The sequence below is a fragment of the Mus caroli genome, chromosome 8, assembly GCF_900094665.2.
Source record: "Mus caroli chromosome 8, CAROLI_EIJ_v1.1, whole genome shotgun sequence".
NCBI classification, from domain to species: Eukaryota; Metazoa; Chordata; class Mammalia; order Rodentia; family Muridae; genus Mus; species Mus caroli.
Genome location: NC_034577.1, coordinates 50,656,709 through 50,681,542, shown reverse-complemented (window position 1 = coordinate 50,681,542; position 24,834 = coordinate 50,656,709). Strand labels below are relative to the sequence as shown.

Sequence of the window (24,834 nt, the reverse complement as noted above, 5' to 3'; positions counted from 1 at the left end):
GGGGGGGGGGAGGGAGATTGACTACTTAAAAATATCTTGCAAAGCAAAAAGTATTTGGAAAGTAATAAAATAATAAGACAAAATACTGATGGCCTTCTAAGTTCACCGATCAGCCCATAGGCTAGGAATGTTTTGTTGTGTATACCTGTAATCCCAATGCTTGGGAGATAAAAGCAGGCAACTCAGAAATTCAACATTGTTCCCACCAGTCTAAACTAAACAGGGTGCATATCTCAAAAAAAAGAAAAGAAAAATGCATAATAGAGGTTTTCTGTTAGTGTATTTTCTTTTAAGACATGTGAAGACTATAGTGGAAAAGCAAGCATCGGCATGTTTTGGAGAGACAGTCAAACATCAGCACTTTCTTATTACTTATACCCTAGGGCTGAATTTGTTAAAGTATATTAAAACATATTATGTCACCCTATGGTGTTTGTTTGAATGAGATAATGCCTGAATAGTATAACATTTTACTCAAAATTTATACCTGAGATATTTATTAGATATTATTCATCATAGAATAATGAGACAAGATGTTATAGAATGTGAAATCAGATGGATTTTGTGCATATGTGTGTTTAGGCATTATTTATTTAGGCAGTAAAAAATAACTTTTGAAATAATTCTATGAATCGTAAGATGTATAGAGTAATTAATATTTTTAAAATGCTTACTATAATTAGTTAACTTCTCCAAATATACATAAAAACATGTGGCCTGATTTAACAACCCTTAATAAACACAGCAGTAAAGCCACATCAGTATAAAGAGTGTGCATGAAAAAGAACCACTGTAGACACATGTCAGGGGAGATTCACATCAGCACAGCCCAAGTTACATTGTAGCAATCTGAACTAATGGCACCAATCACAGAGGATGAGTGTCCAGCACCTCTGAGACAATGTTTGCTCCTGGGCAACATAAAAAGTAGTGATCTGAACCCCAAAGCTCTATATCCACTCTTCCATGAATGTAATGATCTCTGATGGGTCCACATCTCCACAATGATGGCATGGCAGGCCATGATAGCATCAGAATCCACTGTTCTTCGATAGTCCCAGCCTATCCAGTGGAGGACAAACTCACAATTCATTCCCTTTTGCCAATAGGCTACTTGATATAATTGTATTGCAATAAGCAAATAGAATGCCATAATTAAAGTAACTTTCCATTTGTTTCCTACATTCCTTTGTTCAGCAAACATGGCTTGAGCTCACTCTGTCATGTGCAAAGCTTAGTATTCACTGGGTGGCAAACTCCAGGACAAATAGGATGTGAGTGGTCTCAGTTCCTCACAGGCTAACATGTCTCTCTGCTGATATTGAATCCCCAGGCACTCTGGTTATTCACATTCTAGCTTTTCTGCATTTGCTAAATGCATTAAAATAACACAAGATACTTTTACCTCTATCTGGTTTCGCAGCAGTCCATATTGTAAGACTGGTTGAGAATTAGCTATCTCAACTAAAGGAAGCTTTTAACTCTGGTGCATAGCATGTTATCAACATAGCAAGGTAGGAATCATGGCCCTGACGATAGTAGTGGTAGAACCAACATAGGCAACATTTTGCACATCCAAGTTAATGATTGACAGTAACTAGGGAGCTGTTTGTATGAGCCTCAATAGGGAAGTATGGGATTGCCCAAATATCTTCATATGCTATGCTTACTGATCATGAAAATTTGAACCTCCTTATATATTTAAGTGAAAATAAGCAAAGTATTCCCTCATGAAGAAAACTGGATTCTTCCTTAAAATGGACAGTTTTGCAGAAAATATTCTGAATGGAAGTTTCAATGGTTCACTAAGAAGAATCTCTCTCTCTCTCTCTCTCTCTCTCTCTCTCTCTCTCTCTCTCTCTCTCTCTCTCTCCCCCCCCCCCCCCCCCCCCCCCTCCCTCCCCCCCCCNTTCCCCCCCCCCCCATGCACACACAATTTGCTAAGAAACATCTTAGTTCTTTGACATGCCTATTCTCTTCAAACCCTGCAGCATGGAGTGGCTTCTCCTCCACGGATTCACTGAAAGTAGAAGCCACTCCCAATCACCACCCAATGTGCATCACATGATCTTCTTTATACTGTGGTAAAGAAACTAAATTTGGTGAAATAAATGATTTCAACAGTGGTGGACCCAGCTGTGGCACCGTGAGTGAGAAGATGAGGGTGAAGAGGCCAAGTGTTAATCCATCTGATACCTCAGTCAAACTGAGCACAGCAAATTAACACAACTCTCCAATGCTTTTTCCTCATTCCTTTCCTTCTTCCTCTATCCCTCCTCCCCATACGAAAAGGAAGGTTCCTTGTGAAAAGAAGAAGCTCACTGGCTTTGCATTTCTCAGCTCATTTGAGTATTCCCCTGCCTCTAGGAACCTCTGAACTTGCTTACAAATTGCTAATGATGTAAACTGGGGAGCTTGGAGGTGACTACCTCAGCTGTGTGTGTTTCCATGGAATCCTGAAACTTAGAGAAAGTGGAATTTAAAAAAAAAATACTGCTTACCACCTTTTGCTGTAACCATTGCTTCTATATTAACCTCGGTTCTTTGGGGAATTTTCAAGGGTTCTCTTTCCCAAGACAATTATGCATGACCTTGAAAAAGCAGATACCATGACACATTGCTGCAGCTTTTCTCTGTATGTATAAAGTAAGGGTAGAGGTGGGCAGACACTGTGTTAGTGTAAGCTATAATCAGCGCTAAACATAGCATAGCATGTTTCCTACAAGTTTTATCTTCCAATTTTCACCCTCCTGCAAAGAAATTTCTGCCTTCTTTGACACGCCCCTTCCCTCCAGACCTTGCATAGAGGTTTCTTCTCTCCAGTGAATTCGTTGAAAGCAAAAGTCACTCCCAACTGTCACCAAATGTGCACTGCCTGATCTTCTTTGTAATGCACTACAGCACTAACACGAAAACTGCCTTTTCCCGATGGGCTTGCACGCGTTCACCTTGCTGAGCCACCGTCAGTGCTGTCTATCTTACCAAGTGTTTCATCATTGCATGGATCTGTCCAGCCCTGGGCTTTTCTTTGTTGGGACATTTTTGTTACTATTTTCATTTCACTGTTTATCATAGATATGTTTAAACTGTTTATAAGTGGAGCCTGCTAGGTAGTTCACTGGCTAAAAGAACCTGCTATTCTTATCAGCTCAGTTCCTAGGATCTCCAGGGTGGCTAAAAACCTCCTGTTACTACAGCCTTTTCTAGTCTCCCAGGCTCCTTTATGTTTGTGGTGCCCATAACTGGTGTGTGTGTGTGTGTGTGTGTGTGTGTGTGTGTGTGTGTGTGTGTGTGTGTTCTTTATATCCTCCTGATTTAATTGACAGATTTTATTTGTCTAGAAATTGACTCTTTTTTTTTTCTGGGTTTTCTTCCAAATGTCATTGCAATTGCCCATTATTCATCTCTAATTATATTAATTAAGACACCTCCCCCTGGCTGTCTCTCTCTCTCTCTCTCTCTCTCTCTCTCTGTCTAGCTTAACTAAGTGTGGGCCTGTGTCCCAGAGGTTTTCCACGGATATCTGTGGCACAGCCAAATGCAAGAATTCCAGCAAAGGGGAGCGAGTGTGAGCAGGGAGGGGAAGTCGTTTCGCCACTTCAGCTGTTGCAGTTGGTTCCACCTCTGTCTCCCCGGTGCAGTCTCAGTTACTTCCAGAGCTGAGTCAGGTCAGGCTGGGCCAATGAGAGGCCAACTAGCCAGTGAGGACTGCGGCAGAGCTTCAGATGGCGTTTCGGAAGAGCAGACCTCTTCCAAGCTCTCAGAAGAGGAAGGGAATAGTTCGTGTGCCTCTTTAATACTTCAGGATAGAGTGCTTATATACAGGGGTGGGTCAGGGTCTAACAGCTTATACATCTCGTTGGCTTGGTCTGAGAGCTTGGAGATAACCTTATCTGCATGGGGGAGGGGGGGCTTGATGCTGCTCCTATGTGACTAATGGCCACACACCTCTCTGCAGGGGGCTGTGGAAGGTTGTAGCTGCACAGGAGCCAGGCACCCAAGGGGCATGAACACCTGCTGTCCCTTGCAGGCAAAAGTCACCTGCTGGGTTTCCTTGGTTCAAAGTCTGCACTCAACCAGGGACCAGGCTTCCTGGCGCACAGCTCACTGCCCCAAAACTAATGGTTTCTATCTTGTTTATATTTTCAAAGAACCGACTCTTTGTTTCATTAATTCTTTCTATTAGTCTCTTAGTCTCCATTTCTGCTTTATTCTTTCCCAAGATCTTGAGTTTTACCATTGAGATATTTATCTGGTATCTCTATAATTTTTTTATGTAAGCACACATAGCTCTCAATGTTCCTCTTGGATACCTTTGCTGTATCCCAAAGACGGATAACCTGTGCTTTCATTTTCCTTTGATTTAGGAATTTAGAGTTTTCCTTCCTGGTTTCTTCAATGGTCTGCCTACTGATCATTCAATAGGGACTGTTCAGTGTCCTTGTGCTGTGCATAGTATCTTTGTTCAGCATTTCTGCCATTTCTGTGTCTTTGGATCAGGCAACTTAGCTATCTTTTTTTTTTTTTTAAGATTTATTTATTTATTATATGTAAGTACACTGTAGCTGTCTTCAGATACTCCAGAAGAGGGCGCCAGATCTCGTTACGGATGGTTGTGAGCCACCATGTGGTTGCAGGGATTTGAACTCTGGACCTTTGGAAGAGCAGTCGGGTGCTCTTACCCACTGAGCCATCTCACCAGCCTGGATCAGGCAACTTAGGAGTTATGGTCCTGTGAAGACATCATATGGTCTGGCCTTTTTTGTTTATCATGTCTTTCTTTAAAATCTGTCCATCTTGCCTGCAAAGACTTGATGCACCACGGTGGAGGGATGGAGGGGCTGCCCTCTCAGGGGCAAAGGGGAAGGAAGATGGGGGAGAAATTCTCCGAGGAGGGTCCAGGAGTGTGGGGGGGCAGCACTTGGGATGTTAACAAATAAATAGATCTGTGTATCTGCTTTTTTCAATTTCTCTTCTGGCTTTATTTGGTGATCTTTCCAGTAAAGAGCCCACACTTGAGAGCTTAATCACCAGCATCACTCAGAGAAGATTAAAGGAAAACAACACTTTGAGATGATGTTTCTCTTCCCTTACTGAGAAGCCATAGCTAGAGATAAGTGCCCCGTGCTCTTTTCAGTCTTTTGTTTCTCTGCACTTTCAGCTGTCCTGATGTCCTTATTCTGACCTCTAGTGCACTCACAGTCTTCAGTCTTCATCTGGAAAAGAATTCGGCACTTGTTAGCCCCTCTCTCTCACCACTTCACACAAAGGCAGCTTCGTAGATCACCACAGAACCCCAAAAGAGCTTTATTCTGGTTTTTTTTTAATAACCATCTTAGTGAATATGGAACTGCACCTCACTGTGGTTTTTAATTTGCACTTCTCTAATGGCTAATATGTATATGTTACACATGTGTGTGTGTGTGTGTGTGTGCGTGCGCGCACGCGCATGTGTGTGTGTGTGTCCAATATCTTCTTTAGAGATGTAAGTAATCAAGTTTTGCCCATTTTTGTATTAGATTCGTTGCTTTTTTGTTTCAAGTTACGGGAGTGCTTTACATATCTGGATATGAAGCCTTTATCCCACATGTTATTTATGCTATTTGCAAATATTTTTTTTTAATTCTGGAGGGTTGTTCTTTCACTCTGATAATGGTCCTTCAATGTACATTTTTTTTATTCCATGAAGTCCAATTAGTCTATTTTTTCTTTATTACCTGTGACTTAGGCATCATATCAAGAAGGATTAGGAGAGAAAGAAACAAAGAGAGGGAAATTTGCTAAAACCAACATCCTAAAGGTTTACTCCTTTATATCTGGTCTGAAAGTTCAATAGTTTTAGCTCTGATATTTAGGTCTTTGGCTCGTGTACATAGTTTGAGGTAAGACCAAACACCATTGTTTCATCTACAGGTATCCATCCACCACCCCCCTCCAGCATCATTTGTTGAAAATGTTGGGTTTTTAATTCCCATCCCTGCCAAAAGTAATTTGGCCACCCACCCATGCCAGGTTCTTTGCTGAGCTCTCCAGCCTGCCCCATTCACCTCTATACGTGTCTTTGTGTGCTGCTTTCATCACTACAGCAAGCTTCAGGTGAGGAAGTATGATTCCTCTCAACTTTGATATTTTTTTAAGTTTGTTTTGGATGTTCAGGATCCTCTGATACTCCCATATGAATTTAAGAACAGGTTTTCTATTTCTAAAAATAAAAAAATCATTGAGATTTTGATGGGCATCACCTTAAATCTATATCTAACGGTGGACACTATTAACAATTTAATACCAAATCTCCCAAACCATGAACTCAAAGGATATTTCTATCAATGTCTTTAATTTCTTTCAAGCTGTATAGTAACATGTTCATAAAGTCTTTCCCAGTCCTACTGCCCTTCCACCTAGGCAGATGCAAGTTCTGCTGAACGAGCTCCCCAGACTTTTAACCTATCCCTCTCCTATCGCTACAGTTCAACTCCATAGTGTTTCTTCCCCTAGAATAGAATGGGGTTGGGGGGGAAGCGGAGGGAGGCACTCTGCCCTGAAGTGACCCTTGAGTTTGACATCCATAGCCCTAGGCTTTGATGTCATTGTGTTTTTGCCTTCCTCATAGAGCAGAAATGTACAAGAACCAGAGTTAGGATTTTTGCATGCATGCACACACAAAATTCAAAGGGTAACTGCTAGTGCACCATTTGTAATGACTGAATTATGTCTTTCCAAAATTCCTATACTGAAATCCTAAGGACCCCATTGTACACCTGGCTGAAGACAAAGATCTTTGGGGAGTAATTTAGAGCAGAAGACGTCCTAGTAGCAGGACTTTATCTCAATAGGATTAGGTTCTCTTATGAAGGGGAACTAAGTAATCTATGTTCCCAGAGAACAAGCACATCAGACAAGTGTTCATCTGTCAGTCACAGAGAAGCCTCAGAAGACATAGCAGGTTTGGTGGACCACACCTATAACCCTAGCATTTGGGAGATGGCAGTAGGAGGAGGAGGACAATTGCTTGTAAATGCAAGCCAGAATGGGCTACTTGGGGAGTCCTGGGACAACAATGGTTACATAGTAAGACCCTGTTCTCAAAACCACAAAGAATTGTGAAAGGAATGAAGACGGGGGGGGGGGGGGACAGAAGAGAAAGTGGTTTTTGAGACATGGGCTCATTTAGCCCAGGCTGATCTCGAACTTTCTGTGTAGCCAAAGATGACTAAATTTCTCATTTTCCTACCTGCACTCTCCTGGTGCTAAAATGTGAGGTGTGTGCTCTCACACTTGGCTTATAAAGTGCCAAGTAACAAACCCAGGGACTCAGAAATGCTGGAGAAGCACTCTACCAACTAAGCCATAGCCTCAGCCCTGCTGTTCACTTTCTTGGAAACTTCTATTGTTTGGTTGGTATTGTTTTAGTCTTGCTTTTGTTGTTTTCTGCTGTGTTTTCAATGGAAAATAATTTTACTCTGTCTCCATGGAAAAGTTAGTCTTCTCTCGTTACTTTCCGTTCTCCAGCCAAGTCTCAAGCTGCTCGTTTCCGAAACCATCTGCTCATTAAGTCTGACATGACCAACCAGATTGAAATAAATTTCAGAAGGAAATTAGATAAAATGTGTAAATTAGAGGTAAATTTGCAATTAATTCTCAGAATGCTGAGTGGACTCCGTGAGTACTTTAGAATTATTATAATAACTGCTGCATAAATTGATGTCCTGAGGTCAAATTTCTGACATCACAGAAATAGTATATTTGCTTTTTAAGGAAACAAGATCCATTATCGGTATTTACCTTGTATGAATTGCCCTTGATATAGCAAATAATGGTAGAACGCTAGTCACCGTGACTCAGAATAAGCCCAGCCCTTCAGAACACAACTGTTCTTGTTCCCCAAGTGTTGGACTTTACAAAAGTAGAGTGCTGACATCTTTAACACACTTCAGTCTAAAGTTTTACAAAACAGAAATGGCATAACTTAGTAAAGCAAGGTTCCCCGAGAACTACTGTGGAGGAGTCCTGTTGTGAAATATTTTATAAATGCTACACTACAGTTCTGTGTTGCAAAGTAATTTAACATGTACCTGGTTTTGGTTTTTGAAGACATAGGTCACCTCTTGAAGTATTGTGTGAATATAACGATAATGAAATTTACAATAGAAAACTTAAACTGTGAACTATTTTATCTGGGCAATACTTTCTACCCTTCTTAAAGAGCTGGCTATTAAGTGAGCAGGCCATTAAATTCAAGAGCAAGTTCAAGAGACTCTGCTTCTCTGGAGAAGTATAAAGGGTCGAGTATGGGAATTGGGTTGCCCTTCTGTCTAAGGTTAAGGGACCACACACTTTCAGAACCAGCTCTATAATTTGACTGTAGATCTTCGTTAATGAATAGTCTTAAATCCTACACAAGAGCTTAACAAGTATATATTAGATGGGTTTTAAACCACCCCACATTTTAAACAACTGACCTGAATTCAAAGGAAGAATTGTAGAGACAGCTTGTGTGAGTAGTTTTTCAAGTACTAAAAAATTGCTTCATCTTCAAAGTCTATGACTGTTGCCCTTAGCTCTGAGGACAGTGCTTCACGTGGCTTTTCATGACTTTACTAAAACTACAGAAAGTCCCATTTTTCTGCCATTGCATAGTGGAGTCCAACTCTTTTTTTTTTCCTTTGGTATTTCGAGACAGGGTTTCTCTGTATAGCCCTGGCTGTCCTGGAACTCACTTTGTAGACCAGGCTGGCCTCGAACTCAGAAATCCACCTGCCTCTGCCTTCCAGGTGCTGGGATTAAAGGCGTGCGCCACCACCACCGAGCGGAGTCCAACTCTTGGGAGAAGAGTTTGTATTTACAAATTACACTCCAGGAGAAAATTAAATATTCAGGTGCTGGTTACATGATCAGGAACTTGCCCAGCATGGTACAGTTAAGTCAAAGAAGATGTTAAGACGTCGCTTTCTACAGGACAATTCTGGAAACATGATAGCCAGCATTCTGACTTGCAGTCCATTGTGTGGTTTAGTTCTCCCAGTTTGGGGCTAAAAGAGGAAACACTTTACACTTTCTTTGCAGCACATGGACAAACTTCTACATCCCTGTGCCATTGCCTTCAGAGCAGCCCTCCCTGGCTTAAAGTCCTGACACAGGCTCAAGGGGCAGTACTAATGTCTTTGGAAGTGTTCTGCCTATAGCTTCCTTCTGGCTAGGGAAGATTGACAGACTTTAGCAGCTGCTTCCTAAGCATATCTTTCCTGGCTTCCAGCTATCCTTATGGTGAGGCTTTCTTTCTGTCTTTCCTTCTTTCTTTCCTTCTTCCTTTCTTTCTTTCTTTCTTTCTTTCTTTCTTTCTTTCTTTCTTTCTTTCTTTTTAATTATTTTTATTAGATATTTTTTATTTACATTTCAAATGTTATCCCCTTTCTTAGTTTCCCCTCCAAAAATCCCCTATACCCTCGCCCCTCCCCCTGCTCCCCAACCCACCCACTCCCATTCGTGGCTCTGGCATTCCCCAATACTGGGGCACAGAGCCTTTACAGGACCAAGGACCTCTCCTCCTACTAATGACCGACTAGGCCATCCTCTGCTACATATACAACTAGAGCCACATGTCCCACCATGTGTTTTCTTGGATTGGTGGTTTAGTTCCAAGGAGCTCTAGGGTTACTGGTTAGTTCATATAGATGTTCCTCCTGTGGGGCTTCAGTCCCCTTCAGCTCCTTGGTTACTTTCTCTAGCTCCTCCATCGGGGACCTTGAGCTCCGTCCTATGGATGACTGTAAGCATACTCTTCCTGTAGAGTTTTCTACACTGTTTCTCTCAGACTTTCAGTGTAATTTTCCCCACTAGATCTCATTATTTCTCCTCCCTTTCCACTTTTAAAAATTGTATTCACCTGAATTTTTAAATTACAGGGGAAGGGGGGATTGTTCAACACCCTAACTTCTATTCACAGCTTTCTCAAAATATCTGCTTTTATGTTTTCCACATGAATAACAATTGTCGCCTGTACCTTCAAGAGAGTGTTCTCAGACAAACTAGCTATTGGACCATGCCTCGGTCCCAGCAGTACATATGGGATACAATATTCAAGAAAATACTTCCTTCCCTGACTTCATGAAATTATAACACCAAAACCTTAAGGAGAAAATTCAAGCTAAAAAAAAATTCTGTTTCTCGGGATTCAAATTCTTATGCAAATTGTTCTACATTCTTGGTTTTACACAGAGTAAATCTAAACTGGCAAAGCTTTTTAATCTTCAAGGGCAAGGGGAAAGGGCAGGAATAGATTTCCATTCAAGCAGAACAGCACAGAGCAGAGGGGGCACGCGTGGTGACAGAACACAAAGCGGGGGATTACATAGGTCAGGATAAGACCAGTGCTACTCTGCCCTCTCTACCTTTCTTTTCAGGAAAGGCATTTTCTAAATCTAGATTCTCATGCAAAGTTCAGAATAGTTCTCTCTCCCTCCCTCCTCCCCCTTCCCCTCTCTCCTTCCCCTCCCTCTCCCTCCTCCACCTCCTTCTTTCCCTCCTCCCCCTCCTTCTTTCCCTCCCCTCATCTCTCTAATTCTCTATTTCTATCTCTGTGTCTCTGTCTCTCTCCCTTCCTCTCCCCTCCTTCTCCATTCCCTCTCCCTTCCTTCCCTCCCTCACTCATTTTTTCCCTCCCCATCTTGGTCTCTCTCAAAATGCCAGTGGTTCTCCTCACTCAGTTGCCACCTATGGAGACATGCACGAGACCAAATATTCCCTGTGCGTCGTGGAGCTCAGTGAACTGATTGTCACCTCTCGATCCCTCAGAGCCCCCTCTAAGTGTCAGCGATTTATTTCTAACATGGCTTTTAGTTTCTCAGACTCTGATGCAAATACTGACAAAGTGCTTCTTTTATGAAACCCATGGACTCGTAGCCTTTCTTAATCCCCATCTATTCTTGCAGGCTCAGTAAGCCATTTGCCACAATTTGTCAGCCCAAAAGGAGGCAGTTCTAGTCCATGAGTTATAACCATTACCATCTGTGGTAGCAAGAGCACAGGCCTCAGAAACAAAGCCCCAGATACAAGCCTCGCCTGTCACCCATTTGCCATATAATCTTGTGCAGATCACTTGCTTTCTTGGGGCTGCAGATGTGAAGGTAGGTGAACACACAAGATATCATGGCACTGAAACCCATGGCAGTGAACTGACTGTAAAGGAATCCAGTTCAGAAAAAAAAAGTCAGGGGCAGGGTGAGGGAGGAAGGCTGTCTTAATTTATTTTCCTTTTGTCAGAAAAGAGTTACTTATCTTAATTTCCAAAAAAAGTCCCTTATTTATACAAATTTCCCTTTTTAGGTTTTTTTTGGGGGGTAGGGGGAGGTGGAATTGTTTTTGACAAGTGACCCTTAATTTTAAAAGTTCCTATTTTAAGGTTATACAGAATTTTTTCTGATAATGCAACACTTAAAACTTTAAGTGGCAAGACCTGGGTTCAGTAAAAATCTAGTTGGAGCAGAGTGTGTATGAATCTGAAGGCCCCATGGCAATCTTTATGCCATGGGCTCGTGTTTCTCTTGCATAATATAAGCCAGCCTTCTGAAATGAGCAGTTCTAGTAAGTCCCAGGGCTAGAGAGACATGCCAAAGCAATTACATTTAGAGTGAATTCAGAAGAAAATGTGTACAAGATAGGAAGAAAATCTCTGTGGGCATCATTTAAGGAAAGGCAATAGTTGGTCTCTGCCAACAGCCGTTGGATGCCACCAGAATGGAGCAATTAGAGACGGGATGGATTCGCTGGAGCGAAAACGGTGCGGTGGCTGTAAGGCAAAGCTTTGCAGCAAGAGGAGTCCAGTCAGGATAGTTACTGCACTCTTGGTGCTTACTATTTATAGACTGTTCGTAGTTTCTACAAGTCGTTCATTGTTTTTCTCAGGCTCAAATCAATTATGTCACAGCTTATGTATAATTCCATCCTCAAATCTCAGCATCCCAAAAACAACTGTGTCAGCTTTACATTGTTGTAGGCCTTACATGTATCTGTCCCGTCATGATTGAGGGCCTAGAGAGAGAAACTTCCATTACTTGACCCTAATTTTTACCTCCCAGTTTATTTCAATCCACTGGGCAATCTGTCCTCTCTCTCCACTTATGCCATAGGAATTATCTTTTGAAAAGTCACTTATGACTTCTGAACACATTCCCGTCAGCTTTCCAGTCTGCCTCCTACACATCCGGACAGTATTGACCTTCCTGCATCTTCTTCGGGCTCTTCTTCCTGCCCTTTTCTGATTCTTGTCTCACATTCCCTGCCTTCTTCCTCTGCTGTCTTCCAAAAGAAGTCATTCCCAGCACGCCATCTGTGATCTTGTCCTTTGCCTCACACTCTTTGCTTGAACGATGTGGTATTGTTCTTACTTGTATATGGCTTCATCCTTGATTCTCTGGTAATAAACAGAAATCATGCCACTATCTTAAACAAGGAAATTTTAGTATTTAACAATGCATTGTACAGTAAGGGATAAACAAGGGCTCTTAAAATGTACAGAAGCATCAACTCAAAAATAACTAACTTACTAAATAAATGCCCTTTAGGGTTCTGGGAATATGAGCATGGCAGGAACTGGGGAGCTTAGAAGGACTCTCTAGCCATTCCTCCACTGACACTGACCTTATACAAAGTGTTATAGCTACCAGGGACAATGATGAAGAAATGGACAGACCACAGGACATAGCAACTAGTATCTGTGAGCCACTGCAATAGGTGCTGTTCTCTTCTGCCCCATTTCACTCACTAATTGCCTGGAAATTCCATTGAAAAGCAACACACGTACACACGCATACACACACACACACACACACACACACACACAGGAAATCTTCATCTTCTAGTGTTTCTTGAATATGGCACTGCTATTAACAAAGCTCAAAATTGCATCCACTAATAACAGTGAAATGTCTACAAGGGTCCATCTTAAGACACACAAAGCAACAAGAAGAAAGTGGACCTGAGAAGCAATATACTAACAATAGGCATGGTAAATAATTTCTACATATATGATCTCTTGTCCAAATTCTACATTTCTTAGATTATATGGATGGATGGATAGAAAGATAGATAGATAGATAGATAGATAGATAGATAGATAGATAGATAGATAGATAGATGATATAGATATAGCTATAGGTACAGATATACATTACAAACATGCTACATCTCAAACTCAGCACACCTGTCTCATTATGCATACGCAAATAATTGTTAAGCCTTATAAAGTGTTCCTTGGGGACATCTCTTCCTTTGACTCATGTTTCCTTTGGATATACGTCTAGCATTACTGCCAACACAGCTCAGATAGTCATTATCAATTAAAACCAGTCTCTGTCTTCACACTCCCACAACTCTTGATTTCTTTCCTATAATCATCATAATTTCACACCTACAAAAAGTTTGCTCTTGAAACCATCTAGCATTCTTTTAATATCAAATTCAATCCCAATGTTGCTGCTGCTACTATGAAAGCTTAAATTTGTTGAGCATTTAATATCTAATATGGGCTGATATAATATGACACTGTAGATAGATAGATAGATAGATAGATAGATAGATAGATAGATAGATAGATATAGACATATTCAGTTTAATTCAATGAATGTATGAAGGATTATTATCTTTGTTTGCAGAAAATTAAGTCTAAAAATGTAAAGAAATTTGTGTGAGCTTACAGAGCCAGGAAGTTTTCAAACCACACTCTCACCTTGGACCTTCTAGTTAGAGAATGTGTGCTCCTAACTAAAACATGATATGCCCCCAACACACACACAATAAAAAATAAAAATGAGGATTAAGTTACTCAGTTGAGGTCTGGAACTTATACACTAAAACTATAAAGCACTACTAAAGTGAATTGAAGATTTACATTAAAGTTATTTGAAGAAATGGGATACATCCTATTTTTATAGACTTAGAGAAGGAATATTGATAAGTGTCAATACTGACTAAAGGGACTTAGAGATCAAATGTGATCCCTATTAAAATTCCTAAAGCAGAGTTTTGTGTGTGTGAGTGTGTGTGTTATTGTTGTTGTTTTTATCTGTTTGGTTGGTTGTTTTGCCTTTTTTGCTGTTGGTTTGGTTTGGTTTGGTTTGGTTTGGTTTGGTTTGGTTTGGCTTGGCTTGGCTTGGCTTGGCTTGGCTTGGCTTGGCTTGACTTGGCTTGGATTGGATTGGCTTGGCTTGGCTTGGCTTGGATTGGCTTGGATTGGCTTGGCTTGGCTTGGATTGGATTGCTTGGCTTGGATTGAATTGGCTTGGCTTAGCTTGGTTTGGTTTGGTTTGGCTAGGTTTGGTTTGGCTTTGTGAGACAAGGTCTCTCTGTGTAGCCGTGGCTGTCCTGGAACTCACTCTGTAGACTACACTGGCCTTGAGCTCACAGATCCACCTGTCTCTGCCTCTGGAATGGTGGAATTAAAGGTGTGTGCCACTACTGCCCAGCAATTCATACATTCCTATTTCAAAACTTATCATATGATTTGCAAGTATTTTATTCTGTTTGGAGAATTGCCATTTTATGTTAGTGACAGTGTGCTTGAGAGACAAAAGCCCCAATTTTGATAGTCTAGTATATCTAGTTTTCCTAGATACACTAAGTTTTAGATTGTACTACAGGCATGAGAAAAGACAAGCAGAGCAACAGAATAGATTAGACTGCTGAGACATGGAATCACATGCAAACACTCAATTGACTTTGTTCAAACAGCTGTATATCCATCATAAAAATTCATCTTTTGATGTCCTCATCACTCACACATCAGGATGTGTCTTGTGGTAATTTGAAGAAGCTTAGGCCCCATAGATTCATGTGTGTCAAAGCTTGGCCACAGGGAGTGACACTATTAGGAGATATGGCCTTATTGGAGGAAGTATGTCCTTGTTACAGGAAGTGTGTCACTGGGTAGGTGGGCTTTAAAGACTCCTATGCTCAGGGTCCACCCAATACGGTTAACAGTCTCCTCCTAGCTGCCCATGGATCAAGATAGAGAACTCTTTTTTTTTAATTTGGATATTTTATTTATTTATATTTCAAATATTATCCCCTTTCCAAATTTCCCCTCCAGAAAAGCCCTATCCCATCTTCCCTCCCCCTATCCCATCCACCCATTCTCGCCTCACCACCCTGGCATTTCCCTGCACAAAGGCATCAAGCCTTCACAGGATGAAGGGCCTCTCCTCCCACTGATGACCTACAAGGCCATCCTCTGCTACATATGCAGTTGGAGCCATGGGTCCCTCCATGTATACTCTTTGGTTGGTGGTTTATTTCCTGGGAGCTCTGGGGGTGGAAGGTGGTACTGGTTGGTTGATATTGTTGTTCTTCCTATAGGGCTGCAAACCCCTTCAGCTCCTTCAGTCCTTTATCTAACTCCTCCATTGGGGACTCCATGGATGGCTGGGAGCATCTGCCTCTGTATTTGTCAGGCACTGGCAGAGCCTCTCAAGAGACAGCTATATCAGGTTCCTGTCAGCATGCACTTCTTGGCATCCATGGTAGTGTCTGGGTTTGGTGTCTGTATGTGGAATAAATCTCCAGGTGAGACAGCCTCATCCAACACCATGTCTGCCTGTATGCTGCTATATTTCCTGTCATGAGTATAAGAGACTAAACCTCTAGAACTGTAAGCCAACCCCAATTAAATGTTTGCCCTTATAAGAGCTGCCTTGCTTATGCTGTCTCTTCACAGCTAGGAAACCCTTACTAAGACAGGCGTTACTTGGAAAGACTGTTATTTCAGGTATAACTGATTAAGATGACATCATACTTGATGCTCTTACAGAGGACGCATATGGTGGCTTACAGCCATCTAAATCTCCAGTTCCAGGGGATCTGACACCCTCTTGTGGCTTCCACAGGGAATAGCTCACCCATAGTGCACATCTATATATGCAGGAAAAACACATACGCATAAATTAAAATACATTTGAAAATAAAATATAGAGGGAAACTTTATGGCACTAGATTGGCAACAATTTCCCAAATGACACATACACACACACATACACACACAAACACACAAACACAGACAAGAAAAGGAAAGCTAGATATACTAGACATTCCTAAAATTGAAGCTTTTGTCTACCAAGTCACTATCAAGTCACTACACTATAACTACTGTAAAAACAGAAACTCCTTATCCAGAATAAAATATTTGAAAATCATATTCAGTATGAGATTGATAGATAACCATAATGTAGAAAAATACTAAACACTCAACAATAAAAATATATGCAGCTGTATTGAAGAGTGAGCAAACGACTAGAACAGATTTTTCAATGAAAGAGATCCGCAAATAATCATAAAACAGTGTTCAAAAATCACTAGCCATAGAGCAAATACAACTCAAAACCACAGTGAGATACTACTTCATACCTACAAGGGCCACTTGCTAAAGAGTTGCTGTTGGCAAGATGTGTGTGGAAATGGAGAACTGTTGTACATTATTCGTAAGAATATAATGAGCAGCCTCTATGGACAACTGGTTGGCAGTCCTTCAGAAAGCAAAGCTCAGAATTATCATTTTCTGTAAGGGCAGCAATTTGAGTCTTAAGTGTACACCCAGAAGAATCCAAAACAGGGATTTGAATGCCAGGATTTATTGCAGCATTTTTCATAGCAGCCAAGAGGTAGAAAAACCTCAAGTATCCATCAATATATGAATAAACAAAGATAGTGTGTGTGTGTGTGTGTGTGTGTGTGTGTGTGTGTGTGTAAACATCATTCAGCTTTAAGAAGTAATGAAGCTTTGATATGCGCTACAACCATGATACCTTGAATACACTGTGCTAAGTAAAATAAGCCAGACACAAAAGGACACATATGGTGTGATCCACTGGCACAATATGCCTAGGACACAAAAATCCATATCATCCGTGGAATAGACACTATCAAGGGCTAAGAGTTTAAGCAATTAGCCATTGCTTAGTGGCTAATGGTTGCTGTTTTGAATAATTAGAACACCTTGGGATAGATAATTGCATAGCATTTGAATATATTAATCTTGCTGAATTGAAAATTTTTAAATATTAAAATGGTAAGCTTTTTGTTCTGTAGTCTGACTACATTTTTAAAGTCTGTAAGCCGATGCCAAATGCCTGTGAAACTGAAAGGAGAGAAAAAAAACAGTACAAGTAAGGGCTAGGCCTAGCACTGACTGGCAAGAGTTGATAAAGGGAAAAGGGAGAAGAGAGATGGGCATGTGTGATGTGGTGTTGACTAAGATCTTGAGTGACTGGAAGTAATATTTCCAAAATTAACTGAGCTATACACTGAAGACCTGTTCTGAGGTGACAGAGCAAAATCTGCTCAATTGTAATTTTCCTTGTCTATGAAGTGCTCAAAGCATGACACAGGTGTGACCTGACTGTGACATCACCCCCATTTCCTAAATGATTCAGCTTAAGAAATAAATGGCAGAGACCATTTTCTTAGGATTTTCATGCATCCTTCTTAAAACATCTTTTATAAAGAGTACCCCTTGGATATGGGTTTTTCCAGCTTTTTATTTAAAACTTTGTGTGTGTGTGTGTGTGTGTGTGTGTGTGTGTGTGTGTGTGTGTGTGTGTGTTTGTGTACGGGCAAACTGAACTTTTCTGTCTAGTTCTGGAGAAAAACAATTACCTTGCTGTCTTAGTTAGGGTTACTGTTGCTATGGTGAAACATCATAGCCAAAAGAAGGTTGTGGGGGAAAGGGTTTATTTGGCTTAGACTTCCATGTCGCTGCTCATCATCAAAGGAAGTCAGGATAGGACCTCAAACAGGGCTAGAACCTGCAGGAAGGAGTTGATATAAAGGCCATGGAGGGGTGCTGCTTACCGGCTTGCTTCTTGTGGCTTGCTCACCCTGCTTCCTTATAGAACCCAGGACTACCAGCCACGGATGGATGGCACCATCCACAATGGGCTGGACCCTGTCCCTTCAGTCACTACTTGAGAAAATGCCTCCCTGGCACGAGTGCCAGGTCACCCACACTCCATGACCTTTTTGTCATATTTAAAGTTGGCAGCTAGAAGTGCAGGGGGATTTGGGGCTCCCTTCTGTTCATGTGCTCTCTAACATCCTGACCACACTATGCGCTGTACGTTGGAGGAGGTGGGCTCCTTTTCTGTCTTCTCTGTGACCACTATCTAGTGCAATGCCTGGATACAGCGGCCACTTAGAGTTGAGTGACTGATGAATCTACTTCTTCATGTAGAAGGGCAGGCCCCAAAGCTATTAGGACTAATTAACAGTTCATGGTTCTTATTTGTTGAGCCTATCATTTCTGTCTACCTAGCATCCAATTGATTGATTTGCTCTCTAAGCAAAAATAAATAAATAAATAAATAAAATGCAAAAATGGAGGACCAATTCTATAGCTATTTATCACTTTAATACTTGATATTTATTCTGCATTCTTCCTCTCTGCTTCACTCACTCCTCTCATCTCTTCTTCTTCTTCTCCTTCTTCCTCTTCCTCCTCTTTGTCCTCCTCTCCCTCCTCCTCCTCTTTTTCCTCTCCTTCCTCCTCCTCCTCCTCCTTCTTCTTTCTCCTCCTTGTCCTCCTCTCTATCCTTCTCCTCTCCTCCTTCTCCTCCTTCACCTCCCTCTCCTCTTCTTCCTCCTCCTTGTCCTCCTCTCCCTCCTCCTCCTCTTCTTCTTCCTCTCCTTCCTTCTTCTCTTCCTCCTACTTCTCTTCTTCCTCCTCCCCCACTATGTAGTTCTGGCTGACCCCAAGTTCACAGAGATCTGTTTACTTCTGACTCTGGAATTAAAAGCATGCACCACCACTCACAGATGTCTCTTATATCTTGTTTTGGTTTGACTTCGTTCTGTTTTTGAGACAAGATTTCAGGTATTCCACAATGTCCCTCCAACTCTATCATAGTGTAGCTGAGGATAACCCTGCCCTGCTGATCCTCCTACCTCTGTCCCTAAATGGTGCCTTACAGCAGGTGTGGCTGCCTCCACCTCGCCTCTGGAATGCTGGGATTACAGGATGTGCGCACACCGTAACTGACATGGAGGATGGAACCCGGGCATTGTGTATGATAGGTGACTACTGCACCAGCGGAGATCCCTAGAAGCTTCCTGGGTCGGAGAATGTTGGTTGAACCTAAGCCTGATTTTTTTTTTATGCCTAACAAAAGCCTTTACTCTCTGCCTTTTCCTAACCCTTTCCTGAAAGAATCACACTTCTGAAATCCTGTCATCCATCATGAGTCCTTCTCCCTGTTTCTTACCTTCTTTCTACCCTTGCCTAGACAAGCACCACTTCACTTTCTAAACCCCCTTAGCCTTCCTCCAGATCCCTCCATGCCATTTAACACTGCCAAGCCCTGAAGCTGGACATCAAAGGATTGAAGCCTGAAAGTGACGTCTTCTATCATAGCTTTAAGCAATAGTCCTCGTCCTAGATTTGAAGGCCGCGCTCATGAGTGTGTGTGTGTGTGTTTGTGTGTGTGTGTGTGCTGCCTTATTTTCAACCACAGTTCAGAGCCCAGACCAAATGAAATCATTTGTAAATACTATTATATACCTTTAGTCTTTAAACATTGGTTCTGTCTTAATTCTATTCACCTTTTTATTTCGATGAAGCTGTGTTGGTGAGTAAAAGAGGTGACTCCACACATGTGCTTGTAGAGATGCAGATACAAAGACAAAGGGATAAAGATGGGGACCGGTGTTAGTCTTGCCCCAGCTGTCTACCTCGTCCTGTACTGAACTCCCAGCATTTCCTCTCTGGCACAACTTGGTGCTGGAATTTACACAGATGTAGACAATTATGCCTTTGAAAGTTGAAATTTGGCTCGCAAAGCAGTTTATTCCGTTGTCTACACAGCTGCCATCTGAGTGAGAATTGAGAAAATTCAAGAGTTTACACAATGGTGTCCTCTCTCCCTGCCAGAGACCTTTTGGGCTCACAACATTTGGAAACAGAGTGAGGCTCTCTGGGAGGGCTGGTCATAACCACGGGCTGAGTTGGCAGAGCCACCACTCATATCCCATATCCCTAGTTTGGATGCTCTCTCCATTCCTAAGAACGGAGACCCATGGATGGGCAAGCTTGAATGCCAACCCTGTAGGAGAGCCTCTCCCTCTGTGTCCAAGTGGCTACAAACATAAAAACAGCTGCTTCGCCCTCATAAATGCGGTTTGGAGCTCCTAGATTGTCTCAGATCGGAGAGCAGTGTCACGCGGTTGACGTCAGCGTACACCCTGAAGACTCTTCTCTCACAGGGCTATGCGGGTATTGTAAAGCCTAGAGGTGTAAAGACAGACCCTCCCAGAGTGCTATTAGGTGACAGACAGCTTCAGAAAAGTGATATGCTGGACCAGGAAGGAGATAAAGCTGGGGCTTTCCAGAGTGAGCAGGGCTCAGGGCAGTGATAGCTCACTGGACACAGTAGAGATGGCTGAAACTAGATCTAAGGTTTTCCAGCATACTGGAGTATAAAGCAAGACAATAGCTCTTCCCCCTGACGCATGCGCCATACACACACACACACACACACACACACACACACACACCAGTGATATTGAGACTCTTTCCCTGTGTTTCTATTTTACGAAAGAAGCATGTGTGTTCTTTTTCACACGCATGATGAAAAGTGTTTTTACAAAAGGCTTTTCTTCTCTCTTGCCCCTCCCCCTGTCTGACTTTCCCTCCCTTCACCAAAAATCCCAAAAGACTGTTTCCCCTTAGTCCTTCTTTAAGAAAACTGAAACTAATTTTTTTAAAGTGATGATCTATCAGTTCTACTTTGATGAGCAGTCAAGGTCACTCTTGTAGACTGCTGGATGTCCTGCACTACCCAGAAAAGGGTGCAATTGGTTTGCAAAGGGGCAGAGCCCAAGCAATGTCCTTAATTCAAGGGTCCTTGTGGAGCTGCTGGGTTTCAGGAGAAGGTAGACAGGCGTTCTTGTACATACCCACCTGCGGGTGGCGGGTTGTGGGTTGGTTGTTTTGGAGGTGGGGGATCCATAGGTGTCCCTGGATTCTCTGTTGGACAAATCAAATTTTACTTCATGTCATGCACCCCTAACATAGGAGAAAGAGACCCTCGCAGAGGTCCCGAAGCAGTCGTTAGAACTCCTGCCACCGTCTCTGAATAAGGAAATGAGTGGCAGTTCTGTCGTCTCCTGCGGGACATTCAACCCACCTCTACTCATGACATAGAGGAACCCTGAGCTAGTTCCCGCTACATTGCCTCCATCCCAGCACCGCTCCTTCCCTACACAGTTCCCAGGATCCTCACAATCTTTGCTCGATTTTGTTGCCCGATTCCAATCTGAACGGGCCCGGCTAGGTATTCTTCTCACTTATTTACTCCTGCCAGGCAAAAGACTCAGATCAAACGCTCTCAGCGGGGTGCATTCTATACTATTTTTTTAAACATACCAAGAGATAATAATTCAGGACTGCTACAGGCATATGAGATAGCAGGGCTGGTGAAACACAAGCACGTACACCATAAACAGTATCTAATGCCCAGCCCTACCACGTGCTGTGGGGATGATGCTAGCTGAGAATTAGTGGACCCTTTAGGCAAAAATGAAACGACAAAGTCCCTGCCCCTGTCCCTGTCCCTGTCCAGGCTCCACTTCTGCTGCCATTTCTGCTCTTGTTGTGTTTGCTTTTTCATTATTTATCCTTTACCTCTCCCTACCTGGTACTAATATGATAATTAGAATTGTACTAACTATGCAACATGCACACAACCCTCAGCCAGCACAGCTAATCCTCTAGGATGACATTTAACTAACTGGCCAGGAGAAATGCTAAACTCTGACAACAGCCAGTGCAGCCAAAGTGGAACCTGAGGTCACTGTAACCTGCCCAGAGTTGTGCGATACTGAAGGGCCCTTCCCCTGAACCACACACTTTGCCTGTAATAGCTGCCTGGGATTCTCTCCATGCTGGGATAGTAATGGGAGCGGTGACAGACGCAGAACAACTAATTCCATGTTAAACACCAGCTGAACGAGAAAAGGCTCTCAATCGGAGGGCAGGGCCCCAGGCCACTCCCTCTACTGCATTACCCATAACTGACTTTGCTGCAACCAGCTGTAATTTTGTCTTTTGACTCTGTTTTATTTTATTTTTTATTGGTTATTTTATTTCTTTACATTTCAAATGTGATCCATCTTCTTGGTTTCCCCTCTGCAAATCCTCTATCCCGTCCCTTCTCCCCCTGCTTCTATGAGGGTGCTCCCCCACCTACCCACCCACTCCTGCCTTAGCATGCTAGCATTCCCCTACAGTGGGGCATCAAGCCTCCATAGTACCAAAGGCTTCCCCTCCCATTGATGTCAGATAAGGCAATCCTCTGTACATATGCAGCTGGAGCCATGGGTCCTTCCATGTGTACTCTTTGGTTGGTGGTTTAGTCCCTGGGAGCTCTGAGAGGGTCTGGTTGGTTGGTATTGTTCTTCTTCCTATGGGGTTACAAACCCCTTCAGCTCCTTTAGTCCTCCCCCTAACTCCTCCATAGTGGTCTTGTGCTTAGTCCAATGATTGACTGCAAGCATCCGCCTCTGTATTGGTCAGGCACTGGCAGAGCCTCTCAGGAGACAGCCGTATCAGGGTTCTCTCAGCAAGCACTTCTTGGCATCTGCAATAGTGTCTGGGTTTAGTGCCTGCATATGGAATGGATCCCCAGGTGGAGAGGTCTCCATGGTTTATTTTATTTTATTTCACACAGAGACTATGTTATATTTCATGTCCCCATTTTTCTCAACAAACTACATATAAATTCAAGGCATCTTGCTAGTCATGTCATTAAAAAGACAGACCAAGGAAGACCCTTATGGATTCCAGGATTGTCAGGAATAGTGACACAGCCCGTGCTTGATGTGTTCTTGATACAGATTCGAAGTGTGGCAGCCAACTTATGTGTGGATAGCAAGCATGGAGCCACAGGGACTGAGCTCAGGCTGGACATCTGTGTCAAGGATGGCTCTGAAAGGACATGGTCTCACGAACAGGTGAGTCAGAAATAACCAGAGCGGAGGCTAGCGGGGGGGGGGGGGGGGGGGGGGGGGGGGGCGGGGGCGGGGCTGAGGAGATCAACGAGGGACAGCATGGAGAGAAGCTTCTGGGTGGTACATTTGGGACTTGGATGAAGTCATGGTTTGTCACCAGCCAGATCTGTAGTTAGTGAGTCATTGCCAGCCTCTGCTTCTGTTTCTTGTCAGAAGAATCATGATAATCAACTTATTTCAACTTGCAGACCAAGGATTAGTGCAGTGCGGTCGCTCAACCAGTAAAGTGCTTACCATGCACACATTAGGACTTGAGTCTGCTCTTCCAGAGCCCAAATTTTCAAGGCTAAGTGTGTTGGCATGTGCATGGAGTCCCAGATCTGGTGAAGCAGAGACAGGCAGATCAATAGCAACTGATAGCCAAGTACCCTGGCCTACATGGTGAGTTCTAGGCCAGGAAGGCCCTCTAAGGGAGAGGTAGACAGCAGCTGAGGAAGGACACTTGAGGTTGTCCTCTGACCCCAACATTGTGTGTGTGCATATGACATGAAAGCAAAATAGCAGCTCTTGCAAGGACAGGGGTGACCAGTAATAAGAAGCTAAAACCATGAGCGAGAGGAGCGAGAGTGCAGACAAATAAAGACAAGGCATGTTCAGAAATGCTACAGTGCAGCCCATTATTTTGTGTGCTAACCTTTGTTTGTATGTACATGTGTTTATGTGTGCATGCACACTCTATGCACATGCATAGAGACTATGCATAGAGGCAGCTATTATTCTGAGAGTCTCACCCTGATTCTGGGGCTTGCATTTTCTTCCTAGGCTGGAAGCCAGTAGAACCTAGCATTCTGCTGTCTCCATCTCACTTCCTCAGAGCTGGGGTCACAGGCACAGGTCTGTGCATGGCTCTGGAGTTCCTAACTGGTCCTCGTGAATGTTCAAAAAGACCTCTTGACCACTGAGCCCCTTGCACACTAACTCGTAAAACTAATTTTTTAATAAAGGAGGTGATAAAATTGATCAATGTGATGTCATCTTACTGCCTTCGCCACAGTGGAAAGTTTTCAAGACAATGATCCCAGAAAGGCTAGGTAACTCATCAAAAAACAAAACAAAACAAAACAAAACAAACTAAAACAACAACAACAACAAAAGCCTGTCTTGTGTTTGAGACTTCAGTTAACTTTAATTTTTTCCTCCTGGCTTTGTATTAAAAGTAATGCATGGCCCTCTTGTTATGAGTGTGGTTTTTAATCACGCAGGTGAAGGACATCTGACGCAGCAGCGCCTGTCTTAGTTAGGGTTTTACTGCTGTGAACAGACACCATGACCAAGGCAAATCTTATAAAGGACAACATTTAATTAGGGCCGGCTTACAGGTTCAGAGGTTCAGTCCATTATCATCAAGGCGAGAGCATGGCAGCGTCAAGGTGCAGGAGGAGCTGAGAGCTCTGCATCTTCATTTGAAGGCTGCTAGTNGAAGACTGACTTCCAGGCAGCTAAGTCGAGTGTCTTAAAGCCCACATCCACAGTGTCATGGCTACTCCGACAAGGCCACACCTACTCCAACAGGGCCACACCTTCTGATAGTTCCACACCCTAAGCCGAGATTATACAAACCAGCACAGCACCCCAACGTAGACTTCAGAAGATGTTTTCAGACAATGCATTGTTTTGATTGAAAGGCATTTTCAGTGCAACTACCTTTAAGGAAAGTGTGGATTCAAATCCAACCTAGAACTTGAAAGTCTTTGTAAAAGGGTCTCTCCTTAAATTGTATTACCTGTGATAGAGAAATGATAGTGTTTAGGTCTTCATGGCCCCTTTGGGTTTTCAATTTTGAAGAATGAA

The 24,834-nt window shown here is 42.7% G+C and overlaps 1 protein-coding gene across 1 annotated transcript in view; it reads left to right on the top strand.

Moving 5' to 3' along the window:
• Nucleotides 1-24,834, top strand: part of Galntl6 (polypeptide N-acetylgalactosaminyltransferase like 6) — a 1,053,895-nt gene that overhangs the window by 1,002,685 nt on the left and 26,376 nt on the right. Inside the window, exon 11 of the mRNA XM_021169756.2 lies at nucleotides 22,870-22,986. Coding sequence (XP_021025415.2) covers nucleotides 22,870-22,986 — 117 coding nt within the window. The remainder of the gene's footprint in view (nucleotides 1-22,869; nucleotides 22,987-24,834) is intronic.